Source organism: Mobula hypostoma, chromosome 11 (assembly GCF_963921235.1).
Source record: "Mobula hypostoma chromosome 11, sMobHyp1.1, whole genome shotgun sequence".
NCBI lineage: Eukaryota > Metazoa > Chordata > Chondrichthyes > Myliobatiformes > Myliobatidae > Mobula > Mobula hypostoma.
In genome coordinates this window covers 82,449,840-82,463,569 of record NC_086107.1, presented here as the reverse complement: position 1 = coordinate 82,463,569, position 13,730 = coordinate 82,449,840, and the positions used below count along the sequence as shown (strand labels likewise).

The following is a 13,730-nucleotide window of genomic DNA, read 5'->3' as shown; positions in this document are numbered from 1 at the left end:
CAAGCGAGTCCAGATGTATTATCCTTGGTACATAAATGCAAACAAATATTGGGAATCTGGATGTATTGGAACGTGAAAAATGCATGTTGCAAATCTACTATTGTAAATATAGAGGTGGCTGCAGGTATGCAATTCGAAATAGTTGCAGGGTTTGGGACAAGGGCATGTGGGGTGCCACAATTTCACTTATCTTCCTTGGGTCTTGTGCTAGGCACCATTCTTTTCTTTCTGGCTTTGGAACGGGGAAGATTGGTGTATTGCAAGGTGATTGGCAAGGGACCAAAATTCCCTGAGTCAGAAAGGAGGTTACAAGGGCTCGTACTCCTTCTGCCTCTGGTTTCAAGTGGTACTGAGGAACTGAAGGCAACACCTGGTCCTTTTTGAGTTCAGTGCAGACAGGGTTGCAAGAGACTTCGTGGGGGGAGGTCACCCATAGCTGTGCTGCTATCTCCGTCGTTGGGTTAATGCTGGATGCATGCCGGGTCAACTGTCCAGTCAGGTTTTGTGGGCATTCCCAAAATTGTAGGCGTCCCTGAGGGAACTGCTGCCACGATCCTTCTACATCCTGGGCAAGTTGCGTTAAGGTATAGGCGAGAGTGCCCAGACTTTTTGCCTTATAACCTGGATTAACGGTTCATGTAATATGCAGAACCACCAGTCCTGTTTGTCGCTAAAGGTAATCAGGGATCTGAGCAAGGTAAGCAGTGCCTTTCTTACCTGCTATTTCTCTGATTATGGAAATCGGATATTCCTTTCCTTCGAGAGAGGTATAATACTGGTTTTCTTCAACCGAAGCCCCAGTGGCGTCATAACAGACTGTTACATGAGGATCAGCTGTTGAGAAGGGAGGCACGAAAGCGGCTGGGTCTAGGCTGATTCCCCACCATTGGGGAACAGCAAACTGGGGACACTGCCTTCCCCCAGTCAGTCCCAAAGTGATGCCTTCATCTGTGCAGAGTATTTCAAACCCTAGTAGACAGAGCAAATCTCTCCCTACCAAGTTGCATCCTGGATAGGTGGTCACTGTAAATGGAATGACACAGTTTTGTCCACAGTATTGAACAGGCAGCGGCATAGTTTGACGATACACATTTTCGTGTCCCTCAAATCCTTATAAAACCACAGTTGTATCTGATAATTGGAATCCTTTGTCCTTTACTGTTTCCTGATCAAGGGTTGAAGCGGTTTCCCCTGTATCAATCATAAACTGAATTGGAATTCCTGCCACTTGTAGCATAACATGTGGTTCTTGATTAGGGGACGTAGTGACGACTGGGAGGTTTTGCCCCTTGCCTCGTGAAAGGATTGTTCATAGTGAATGAGGCTGGAGGGAGGTTCTGTCCTTGATTGATAGGGACATTTTGCCCTCCAATGGCCATATCTTCCACAATTAAAACAGGGTCTAGCCATTGCTCCGGGTCGAGGCTCATCTCTGGGCAGTACCCGGGGTCTGGTTCCCTGTGACCAAGGTCTACTATCAGGTCCTCCTCGATTTCCCCTTCCAGAGTCCTGGCTGAAAGGGGTTAGTAGGTGGGTACCGCTGAGCTGGTCTCTGGGGTAAATTCTTCCCTCCATAGAGGTACTTATCCCATCCTGTATATTGGCCCCAGTCTGCCATATCAGGATTGGGGAACGGAGATACCCAGTCTGGGTATTTCTGGTCAGGATTTCTGGGTTCCTTCCCACCGTCCAAAGGATCCCCTTGCCCCCTTGCCTTCATGGTCGTTGAACATACTCAGTCTTCACCTGGGATTTGGAACGTGGTTTGGTCTCATTCTGACCGCTCCAATAATAAACAACAACTCGTCTCATCTGGGTTCGAGTATTGTCAGACCAATCCATACTGTTAGTCCGAATCATATCTGCAACACTGGGAGGAACACACTGCAATAACATGGCATTAAACAAGGGCGAATCTTGTCCTTGGTTAAAAGTGAAATCTCCAGCAAAGGTTCCATAACAGGCAACAAAACGTTCCCAATACTCACTTCCTGTCTCTTCAGGCTTGGGCTTGCATTGGAGCACCCTGTTAATATTTACTGGTTGCTGAACGGCTTGCTGCCTTAAACCCTCCTTTCTGTCTTTTTCGGCCTTTTGCTGTTTTCGCTGTTGTTCTTTTTCCCTTTTCCTTCTACCGTCTACCCATTCACATTCAGCTTTAAGGGTTTCCCAACTCTTAGAAGTTCCGTCAACAGCACATACATCTATTCCTCTATCGCATGCATTATTCCTCCAACTGGCCAGTAAAGTATTATTCCATTTTACATCCGCTATATCTTTCCATTCCTTAATCAGGAATTTCTATTTCTTTCCACAGTTCTTTTTCCAGGTTAAATTAACCACTTGTTCACATGACTCTATATCCCAAGCTCCCCCCAGGGGCCAAATTTCAGATCCCAAACGTTTAGTAAGTGCAAAACTTAATCTTTGTAAATCGTCCTCTGATTCAGGTAATTCTTCACACATACTTTGGAGGAGAGTTTCTTTTCCAGCTGTATCAAGGGCCTGTCCCATTATTGCCCTTTTATATTACCAGTTATTTATCTAGTCAAGTCAAGTTTATTTATATAGCACATTTAAAAACAACCCACGTTGACCAAAGTGCTGTACAAAGCAAAGCAAATAGCTAAAATCACAAATACACAAAACACAGACAAACCAACGAGGCAAACAGCTTATAGGCACAAAATACACAAGGGCCTAGGCACAAGCCAAAAAACAGTCACTGTTTATGCCACTGAGTGAGAAATTTAGCCAGCCTGCCTCCCCCTTAATCAATTTCAACCAGCCATATTATCAGGAAGCAGCTGATATGGTCAAATCTGTCAGGTAGCGGTGGCCACCTCTCCTGACCGGGGTCCCCAGGCCCGACTCTTTCCTTAGGAACAATACAGAATACCCAATGTCGCCCACAGCCTTTAATTCTCACAAAAACTGTTAGCCTATTTTCGGTTAATACTCGCCAAAAAAAAACAACACTCACATACTCTAGAGGCCTTTCCTCCTTTATCCTGAACTTGTCTCATTAAATTTCAACCAGCCATATTTCTGCTGCCAAGGTGAGAATTTTACCGGGCTGCCAGTCTCGTATCATTTTCAAATTTCAACCGGCCATATCTTGAGACATGCGTAATCCCTTTTCCGAATCATCAAATTTCAACCAGCCATATCCTGTCACCCACAGCAACATAAAAGAGACAACTGCTTACCTTAAATCTTGTATCCAAACAGGTTGTCTGATCCCGTCAAGGTACCAGTCTCAATGGGCAAGGGGCAAAAATGCTCCGTTGGACACAAGGAGTAGCCAGAGGTAAACTGCCTTGGTGCCCTGCCACTCAATTGTGTTCGATTCAAGCCCCCTCTCACTTACTCAGCCCAGAGAGACATTTCCTATGTTGGGATCCGAGTCACGGCACCAAATGTAAATTTGCCGGATCAAATAACCACGGCACAAAAAGATCGTTACTTATCTTTTCACCAGTTTATTTCTTCTATCTCAGCCAGCGAGTGAACTTGGTCCCGACATCAGGGGAGAAGCGTTCTCATCTCTGGTGGTTCAATAGGTTCACTGCCTGATTGTTACAAGTTATAAGGCCACTGATACAAAAGAACACTCAGGTTAATACAAAAGAACAGTTGGATAGACATCCCAGCTACTCAGAGCAAAACTTAATAACTTAGATAAAAGACTCCACTGAAATTTAAATTTTAATTGATAAAGGAATGTCTTGTCTTAAGCTCCATCAGCAACCACCTTTTATCGAAACCAAAAGGTGTGAAAAGTCAGGAGATGTCTTTTGTGGAAATCTTAACAACTTCATCATATCCTTGCTGTAATATTCTTGTCTTCTCAAAATGAATGCAAACATTGCACTTGCCTTTCTTATCACTGACTAACCTGCAAGTTAATTTTCAGGGAATCCTGCACGAAGACTCCCAAGTCTCTTTGCACCCCTGGCTTCTGCATACCTATAATTTTTTTTTGATTGACATTTATCTGGGTTTTCTGCAGTTTTTTTTTGTGAACACATTCCTCTTTTACCTGAGCCCCAGAGGAGTTTTGAAAATGTCGATTCTCAGTATCTGAAAAGTCAGCCCTCTTTATTGATCTGCTGTAAAGAGTGCAGAAACCTACAATCCTCTCAAAGGCACAGAATGGTTGCAGCATGGCGTTTATGGGCCAACTTGAGGTGGTAGAGCCTGGGCCTGAGAGTGGGGTACGAGCTGCTAGCGCAGACTTGGAGGTGATTTGAAGCGGCAGAGTTGAGACAGCAGCGCCCTGGTCCAAGAGTGGAGGTTTGACCAGTTTAAGCGCTGGGCTAAGGGCCAAATCAAGGAGATGGGTCCCTGGGCCCGAGTGTGTATGGAAGCGGTAGGGCTCTAGTCCAGGTGCAGGGATCAACATGCTGTATGGCCCATTTTAAGCACTCAGCCAGATGGAAAAGATCAGGGTGCTGAGGCCGGAGGCAAGTGACTGGCTCGTGTTCACCTTGCTGCTCCGCGAGATTTACTCATCTCTTTGCTGAATTGAAGCTGTGGCTCCTGGATCGGCTGCTGTGATGCCTGCTTCATGGCTTTGGGATTGCTTTCATGAGCTTGAGTTCTCCTGGGTTTCTTTGTTTTATGGCTACCTGTAAGGAGACACATCTCAAGGTTGTATATAGTGTACATACTTTGATAATAAATGTACTTTCTACTTTGAACTGCTCACAATTATATGATGCAAGAAAGAAGCAATGTTTTTGGAATCTGATCTGATCTAATCTAATCTGTCTGACAGTTATCACCTTTTGGAGCTATGAAGCTGTTGCCTTCTGTATTAATGTTTTGCTGGCAACAGTTGTGCCCTGGTAGTGTAGCAGTTAGTCTGACACTATTACAGCTTTGGAGTTCTGTAAGGAGTCTTTATACATCCTCCCTGTGGAGTGCTGGGTTTTCCCTGGGTGATCCAGTTTCCTCCCAAGCTCTAAAGACTTACTGGGTAGGTTAACTGGTCATTGTAAATTGTCCCATGATTAAGTTAGGATTAATTGGGGTTGCTGGGGCGGTGTGGCTCAAAGGGGCGGAAAGCCTCCTGAGCTGAATCAATAAATAAGATAAATGCTCCTTCAGGGGTTGTTCAATTACAGCTTTTCCAGTGCAAACCATAATTTTCATATCCTGCATTTCAATGTATTCATTGGTAAACAGAAAGAGCTTAAAAATTCCAGTGCGCTCAGTCACGTATGCAAGTGAATTCCTTCCCTGGCTCTGGAATCCTGTGCCTCCGGGTGATTTGCTGCAGTTTGCTAAGGGGAGAAACCTAAGGAATGGTAATTTTCCACCCACACTCCATGTTTACAGCAATACCAACTTAATGATCTCTATTCATAATATTTTTCTTACAAAAATAATCATAAGGCATTTCTATCATAACAAATTCCATAAATATAGTTCCCAAGTGCAAGCTGCTGAGAATCTCTCAAAAGCTGGCCTCTGTGGGATTATGGGTCACTGACCAGGTCTGTCTTTATTTTATCTGCTGACAGTGATGGAGCATTCAATTAAATATGTATTTTTTAAACTTTTGCCTCATCTGAAATAGCATCTCTCTATGCAGGAAGTTTTGGTAGGTTGCAAGTCTGCAGTTTTACCTAGCATTAGAAAATGTTTTCAATCAAGCCCTTTCTCTCTATGGTTCAGTGCTGGGTCAAAAAGCCATCTTAACCAACATTCTGGATGTTAAGATACTGTATCAGCAAATTTGTGAATGACACCAGGATTGGATGTATAGTGGATAGCGAGGAAGACTACCTAAGCTTGCAGTATGATCTGGACCAGCTGAAAATGGCAGATGGAAGTTAATGCAGACAAGGGGTAAGGTGTTGCACTTTGGTAGGACTTGCACGTTGAACAGTAGGGCACTGAGAATTGCAGTGGAACAGAGATATCTGTGAATACAGATCCATAATTCCTTCAAAGTGATATCACAGGTAGATAGGTTCACAAGGGAACTTTTGGGATGTTGGCCTTCATAAATCAGAGTACAGGATTTGTATTGTTTGGTTGAAGTTGTACAAGACTGATGCCTAATTTGGAACACTGTGCAGTTCTGGTCACTAGGAAAAATATTAATGGGGTTGAAAGAGTACAGAGAACATTTACAAGAATGTTGAGGACCTGCGTTATAGGAAAAGATTTGATCAGTTAGGACTTCATTCCCTGAAGCGTAAGAGAATGAGGGGAGATTTGATAAAGGTAGAAAATTTTGAGTGGTATAGATAGGGTTAATGCAAGCAAGCTTTTTCTCACTGAGCTTGGGTGAGACTAGAACTAGAGGTCATAAGTTAAGGCTGAAAGCTGAAATATTTAAGTTACCTGAGGGGGAACTCTCGCTGGCTATCCATCCCATAGGATGATGATGGTTCCTTTTATTCAGTTAGTGGAGTTTATACCCCACTCCTCAGAAAGGAACAGCGTGTGCGTGAATGGATTTTAGGTGAGTAGGGGGTTGCACAGGTCCAGACCCACCCTCTCGACATCCCCTCACGGATCCAGCGACATGGTGGGGCCCAAGACAGCTGGGGGAGGTTCTGTTGCAGTGAATGGCCAGACCAAGCTTCGAGGCAAGGGATGACCTTTACACGGCACGTGTTTGCTAGATGGCTGTTGACCCTACGAGAGGGTTCATCTGCCCTTTGACAGGTCTTGTTTTTCATCCTGCAGGGTGTCTAGCCACCCTCCTCACCTGGCAAGCCTGGTGGGGGAGCTGGTTTAGTCGCCAACCGCTCGACCATGCAACAGGTAGTACTGGGTTACATGGTACCAGTAGCACTCAGACGAATGACCTGACCTGAGGGGAAAACTCAGGGAGTTGCAAGTGTGGCACGAGCTGCAGCGTAAGTGGTGGATGCGGGCTTAATTGCAACATTTAAGAGAAGTTTGGATAAGCACATAGATTGGAGGGCAGTGGTCCAAGTGCAGGTCAATGGGACCAGGCAGAGTAACAATTCGGCATGAACAAGATGGTTCAAAGGGCCAGTTTCTGTGCTGTAGGGCTCTGTGGCTCTGGAGTTGTGCCACTTGAATTCATCTGTTCTTGATGATCTCTGATTTAAGTAAAGAATTGTTCCTATTTGCACTTCAGAAAGAAAGAACAATGTTTCTGTCATGCCGTTTAATATCCTTTCCAGGGTTTCAAAGCATTAATTTTGAACTATGATCACTTAGAAATGTGGCAGCTAATTTACATTTAGGAAAAGATGCTACAGTCAGTATAACAATAATCTGTAATAGTGAGGGAAAATGTTGCAAACATTTGGCATTTCTGGAAAGAGAAACATATATGGCCACGCTCAACTGTTGTACGTTGTGTTTTATAAGATTGCTTTTATATTTATATTTTTTTAATGCTGCATCCGAGCCAGAGTAACGATCACTTTGTTCTCCTTTGTATTCATGTAATGAAGAATGACAGTAAACAATCTTGAATCTTTTATTTCGTATTTTGAGATGGGTTGGGAAGAAGTCAGTGCTGGGAAAGGAAAAGGGGGTTTTCAATAGCAAAGAAGGTGAGAGAAGAAAGAAGTGAGTTATTGGGAGCATGAATAATGTTTCATCTGTATAATAAAATCTACAGAGAATCTCAAAAAGGAAGTGGAGAAACTGGCCAAAGTTGTTAAGGGCAGTAATGGCCAGTTCTAATATGGTTTGAAAGAGCAAGTCACCTGAAGTTGGAAAATTCATTATTGGGTCCAGAATCTGTTTTGAGGTTGACCAGGTCAGGAATTTTGAACAGATAGTGTCTTGGCATTATCTCATGCAAGTATGAAGCATTGCTGTGTGCCATAACAAATGAAACAGCTTACTGTACTCTATACAAGTGACCAACACCTAGATGTCTAAAACAATGCTATGAGAACATCACAGCTGAACCCATTACTTCACAAATGTTGAAATAGGTTTTCCCATTGAGATAAGTATTGGGAATCCTGGCTGGTTACCTTGTTTTGTGTAGGGTCAGCCTTTTCAGTCTACAGGTGTGACGAGGTGCCCACAAACCTGGAACATTTCTGTCCCATATGGTTAAGTATCATCGATTTTAGCTGTTTTAACAAGTTTGAAAATTTCCTTTAATTCTGAAGCTTTAAGGTTCTTGGCATTGTCTCATTTTAGCCATAGGTTTAAGTTGACAATAGGTGATTAATTTTCTGTTGTATAAACCAGAATCAGGTTCATTATCACCAACTTGCATGATGTGAAATTTGTCATTTTGTAGTAAATTGCAAGGACACAGAAATAAGTAGTCCAAATAAAATGGAATAATGAGCTGATGTTTATAGACTACAGAAATCTGATGACAGGGGAAGAAACTGTTTGTTTCTGAAGACATCTGATGGCTTGTACTGTATGTCATACATTTTGCAGAATAATATTGAGCCAAACAGATGAGTAAATTGTGTGGTTAATCACTCACGCCAGTAATCCCCCTGGTTGTGCAGAATAATCCTACTCTAATAAAATGGAAAATCATCTAGGTTTTGTGAAAAAGGATGTGGAAGCCAGAGACAATATTCCTGATTATCCTTCGGTATTGGTCCACATGACGTGATCTGTAAGTGGAACACAGTTCCACAGAGTGCTTAATGTCCTCGGTCTGGGAACAGAGAGCAAAATGAGGTGAAGTCATTGAAATGAACACTTTTCTTTACAGATTCATTCAGCGAAGCCCGGTGGTTTTAATCCAAAGTCCAGTCATGTCTTTGATTATCCGTTGTGCATTGGCAGCAACGACACTGAACCATCGTGATGCTAACTCCAGTGTGATGAAATTCCTGCAGGATCTGGTTCATGTTGCGACCGTCAATGAGGTGAGTATGCACTTTAACCACAGTCTGCTATATCTGATCTATACTCACTTTACAAATAGTTTTTATCCTTGCTGGTGTGGTTCGGTTGTTGCATTTTCTTTCAATGTATCAGCAGACAAACTCCATCCATCCATTGTGCGTACTATCCAGTGACACTGAAATACACGGCTCTGATTGTGCTGCAAAGTACAAGTATGAACACAAAGCAACTTGAATCCATTCCAATTTGTCTGCTGGCACAACAGGTCCACAGCAGATGCCATTTCATTGGCTCTTCGCTCAACCCTGAAAAATCTGGACCGTAAAGATGCATACGTCAGGATGTTCCTTATTGACTACGGTTCAGCATTCAATACTATCATCTTCTCAAAACTAATCAATAGTCTTTGGCCTCAATACCTCCTTATGCAACTGGATCCTCAGTTTCCTCACTTGCAGACCCCTATCAGTTCAGATTTGCAACAGATGTTTTCTCCAATCTCCATCAGCTCAGGTGTACTGCAAGGCTGTGTGCTGTACTCAGTTTACACTTATGACTGTGTGGCTAAGCACTGCTCCAATGCTATATTCAGGTTTGCTGGACAACACCACTGTTGTAAGCTGAATCGGAGATGGTGATGAATCAGCATATAGGAGGGAGATTGACAATCTGGCTGAGTGGCACCAGAACACCAATCTCTTAATGTCAGCAAAACCAAGGAACTGATTTTTGACTTCAGGAGGAGGTAATCGGAAGTCCATGAGCCAGTCCTCACCGGGGTTCAGAGATAGAGAGGGTTAGCAACTTTAAATTCCTCAGTATTAATATTTCAGAGGACCTGTCCTGTGCCCAGCACATAATGCAATTACAAAGAAAGCACGGAGCACCTCTACTTCCTTAGGAGTTTGTGAAGATTTGGCATGACATCTAAACTGACAAACTTCTAGAGATGTGTGGTGGAGAGAATATTGACTGGCTGCATCACAGCCTAGTAGGGAAATGCCAAGGCCTTTGAACAGAAAATCCTACAAAAAAGTACCCAGTCTATCACCAGTAATGCCTCCCCACCACTGAGCACATTGACACAGAACATTGCTGCAGGAAAGCAGCATCCATTGTCAGAAACCCTTATCACCCAGGTCAATGCTGCTTTTTCCCTGCTGTTGTGAGGAAGGTTGTACAGGAGCCTTAGGACTCACTCCACCAGGTTCAGGAACAGTTATTACACTTCGCCCATCAGGCTCTTGAACCAAAGGGGATAACTTCAGTTGCCCCATTACTGAAATATTCCCACAACCTATGGACTCGCTTTCAAGGGCTCTTCATCTCATGTTCTCAATATTTATTGCTTATATATTTATTATTATTATTAGTTGGGTTGAGTTGTTCTCTGACCTAATAAATTTTCAATTATTATTATTTATTCTCTCTTTTTATATTTGCAGTTTGTCTTTTGTGCCCTTGTTGTCTGCCCTGTTAGTCCAGTCTTTCATTGATTCTGTTACGGCTCTGGCTCCGGCTTGCGGCTTGAACCTTGACCGCCAGCACCTCCTGGTCAAGACTTTACACGCTACCATTGGACCCCCAGTTTCCCCTTCTCCCAACACCACTTTGCAACCCCGTGTCTCTCAGGGTACCCCCCCCCCCGGTCAACTCTTGGGTCCTCGGAGCCTCCATCTTCCTCCCAACCCACCTTCCCAAACACCCCTACATTGGTGAGACCCATAGTAAAATAAGGAACTGCTTCGTGGAGCACCTCCACTGCATCCACCACAAGCAGCAGGTCCTGGTGGCCAAACATTTTAATTCCCATTCCCATTCCTGTTCCGACTTGTTAATCTATAGCCTCTTCGTGCCAAGTGAGGCCACTCTCAGGGTGGAGGAGCAACACTTTATATTCCATCTGGGTACTCTCCAACCTGATGACATCCTTTCTCCTTCCATTAAAAATATTTATCCACGCCCTTTCCTCCACTCCTAACTGACCTTTTACTTCCCCTTGGGTCCCCTCCTCCTTCCCTTTCTCCTATTGTCCACTCTAGGTGCTTTCTTCTCCAGTCTTTGACCTTACCAACCTACCTGGCTCCATTTATCACCTTCCAGCTAGCCTCTTTTCCATAGATGCTGCCTGAGCTGTTGAGTTCCTCCAGCGTTTTGTGTGTGTGTTGTTTTATTATGGTAATTTATTGATTATGCCCACAAGAAAATGAATCACAGGGTTGTATATGGTGACATATGTGTACTTTGATAATTTGCTTTGAGCTTTTGAACTTTGAAGGCAGTCTGCTGTCCTTTGGCTAAATCTAGCAGATGTGGGCGTAAGCATATACTGTGGCTTTTCTGGAGGAAAGGTATTGGAGGTCCCACATTACCTGACCAGCTTTTGCCCTAAGGGCAACCCTAAAACTGGCTGCATTGGTCATTTATTTACTTTTGGAATTTTATTCTATCCAATTCATGGCTGCCTTTGCCTTTACTTACAATAATAAACCTTTAACTGCTATGGGAGCATTTTCTAAGGAACTTTATAAATGTAGTGCAAAAATGTGCATTTCACTGTATGTTTCTATATACATATGACAAATAAATCTGACTCTGTCCTCTGGTTGCTCTACTTTGTGCAGAACCAAGGCTTTTATAAGTTACTGTCAAGTAATGAGCAAGGCATTGACCTCTGTGTAAGCAATATCATTTCCTTAAAGGTGCACACTGTTCCACATTATTTTTACGAATGTACAAAAAGTTTTTTCACTCACAAAAACATAGAATAATCAGTGGTGTATAAACCTATTTACAATTTCAGATTAAAATAAGATTACTATATCTACAAAACAGTCAAGCCCTTGAAGGGTCCACCATTCTCAAAACTCTCCAGCTGGGCCTATAGAGACAGCATACTCATCTCCAAGGACACCCGGGCCTAGACATAACCATGGAAAAGGGGCAGGCAGTCAACTCAGGCAGGGCCCAAGACTGCCCGCCACCTGGACCAGTAAATTACCTTCCTGGCCAGGCCCAGAAGCAAGCTGACCAGGAGAGCCCCCACCCCCCACACTTCCGTATTGGATGACGATTGATCAGCAGCATGGGTCTGAAGGGCAGTCGGAATTTGTGGAGCTGTGCTTGAGATGCCATAATGCTGTACTTGTAAATCAGGAGATCCTGTAAAGGTGTTCAGTGTCCAAGTAAGATTACTTTAATTGCATCTGTTGTTACTTTTCAGCATAAGGAAGACTTTGAGCTTCGAAAGAACCTGGTTCACGGATTCTTGGGGGAGAGTGGGGCATTGTTAGTTGCACAGCTTGTACAGGCCTGCTGCTTCTACCTTGTGCCAAGCATGCTTGGAAACGTGGCAGACGTTTTGTGGGAACTCCGCATTTTTGATCGGAAGGTGAGCTGGGAATGGAAGCTGGGTGATGTCTTATTTCCTGACCTTGTCTGCTGATACTTTTTTTTGGGTAAGTGCACTGCATATGCAAAAGTGGCAGCAATAGGTTATTTGGCATCTTGGTCCTTACCAATAAGAACATGGCTGATTCTACACTCTTGCACCAGTTCCTAATGTCCTTTGGTACTGTTTGTCAAAAGCCTCTTCCTTAGTATTGAATATAGTCATTGACTAAACATGCAGAGGCCTCAGAAATAAATCATTACAAATATTTATAACCCTATTTTAATTCATAGATAGCTCATCGCTGATGGTTTTCTCAATTTCTACTTTCTCTCAGAATCTACCCTATTGATATCTGTCATAATCTTATAAGAAAATCAACTTCAGTGAGCACAGGATAGTCTCCCTTGGTTTCTACTGAAGGACGTTACCTTCGGTCAGGGAATGAATTTAGTGAATCTACACTCAGTGGCCACTTTATTACACACCTCCTGTACCAAATAAAGTTGCCACTAAGTGTATGTGGCAGTAACTCAGTGCCAAGGGCATGCTTCACAAACAATGCACAACAGAAGTTTGTGCACATAGTACACCAATTCCTTGCACTGTCCCCTTTAATTGCTAGTTATACTTTTAAGTTTACTGCTTCTGTCACAGTAATCATCATACCAGGATACCATGCCATGCCATGCCATGCCATACCATGTCAATATATACTTGTTCCATCCATTAAAAGAAATTCTTCCAACTTTTTAGTCTTCCTTTATAATCTCAGTTTTTTTTCCGTATTCATTCTGACTCTACATTCAGTTAACCTGTTTATATCCCATTGTAGACGTTTTTTCATCCTCGCTTTTTCAACATGCTTCATGTGGTTGTGCTATAGCGGGGCACCAGCTGGATCTGTGCTGCATTTCCTGATCTTAATAATGGTGTCCAGAACTGGCGGGACTCCACCTAATCCCTGATCCAAACCTAATGCTCCCATCCGTGTAAGTGAATGAATGTAAGTAAAATAGTTGAATGTCCTGCATTTTTTTTAATTCATTCACTTTTTGGGATCTGGATGTCACTGGCATTTCGAGTGATTCAACTTGGAGGATATTTAAGAATCAACTAAATCAGAAGGGACAATTATAACTGTCCAAAGGCTAGATAAAGGTGATGGATTTACTCCTCTGAAGAATTTTAGTGTAACATTTTTTTCAGACTAACAGTTTTTTCCCTCCCTTTTCTGTTTCCACCGAACACCTACAAACAGCTATCTCAGCACTCCCCATCGCTGTCATTCACCTGACTCCATCTACCTGTCACTTCCCCTCCTCCTTACCGGTTCTACCTGTAACCTATCAGGCTGTATCTAATTTCTATATTCTGGCAATTTTTCCTCTACACTCAGTATTGATACAGCGTCTTGACCCAGAAAGGTTGACTATCCCTTGTCTCTGGTGATACTCCTCAATTCGCCAAGTTCTGAATTTTGCTCAAGGTTCCAGTGTCTCCATTCTGA

General features: G+C 43.1%; 1 protein-coding gene across 3 annotated transcripts in view; it reads left to right on the top strand.

The window, feature by feature from the left end:
- Positions 1 to 13,730, top strand: part of LOC134353877 (transportin-3-like) — a 92,055-nt gene that overhangs the window by 68,427 nt on the left and 9,898 nt on the right. Inside the window, exons 20-22 of one of the 3 annotated variants that reach the window (XR_010019694.1) lie at positions 8,693 to 8,849; positions 12,053 to 12,220; positions 13,056 to 13,226. Coding sequence is in view for 1 of the 3 variants with exons in the window: in XM_063062377.1 (XP_062918447.1) it covers positions 8,693 to 8,849; positions 12,053 to 12,220 (325 nt within the window). In the remaining 2 variants the exon portion in view is untranslated. The remainder of the gene's footprint in view (positions 1 to 8,692; positions 8,850 to 12,052; positions 12,221 to 13,055; positions 13,227 to 13,730) is intronic. The other 2 variants (XR_010019695.1, XM_063062377.1) reach the window with 2 other exon arrangements.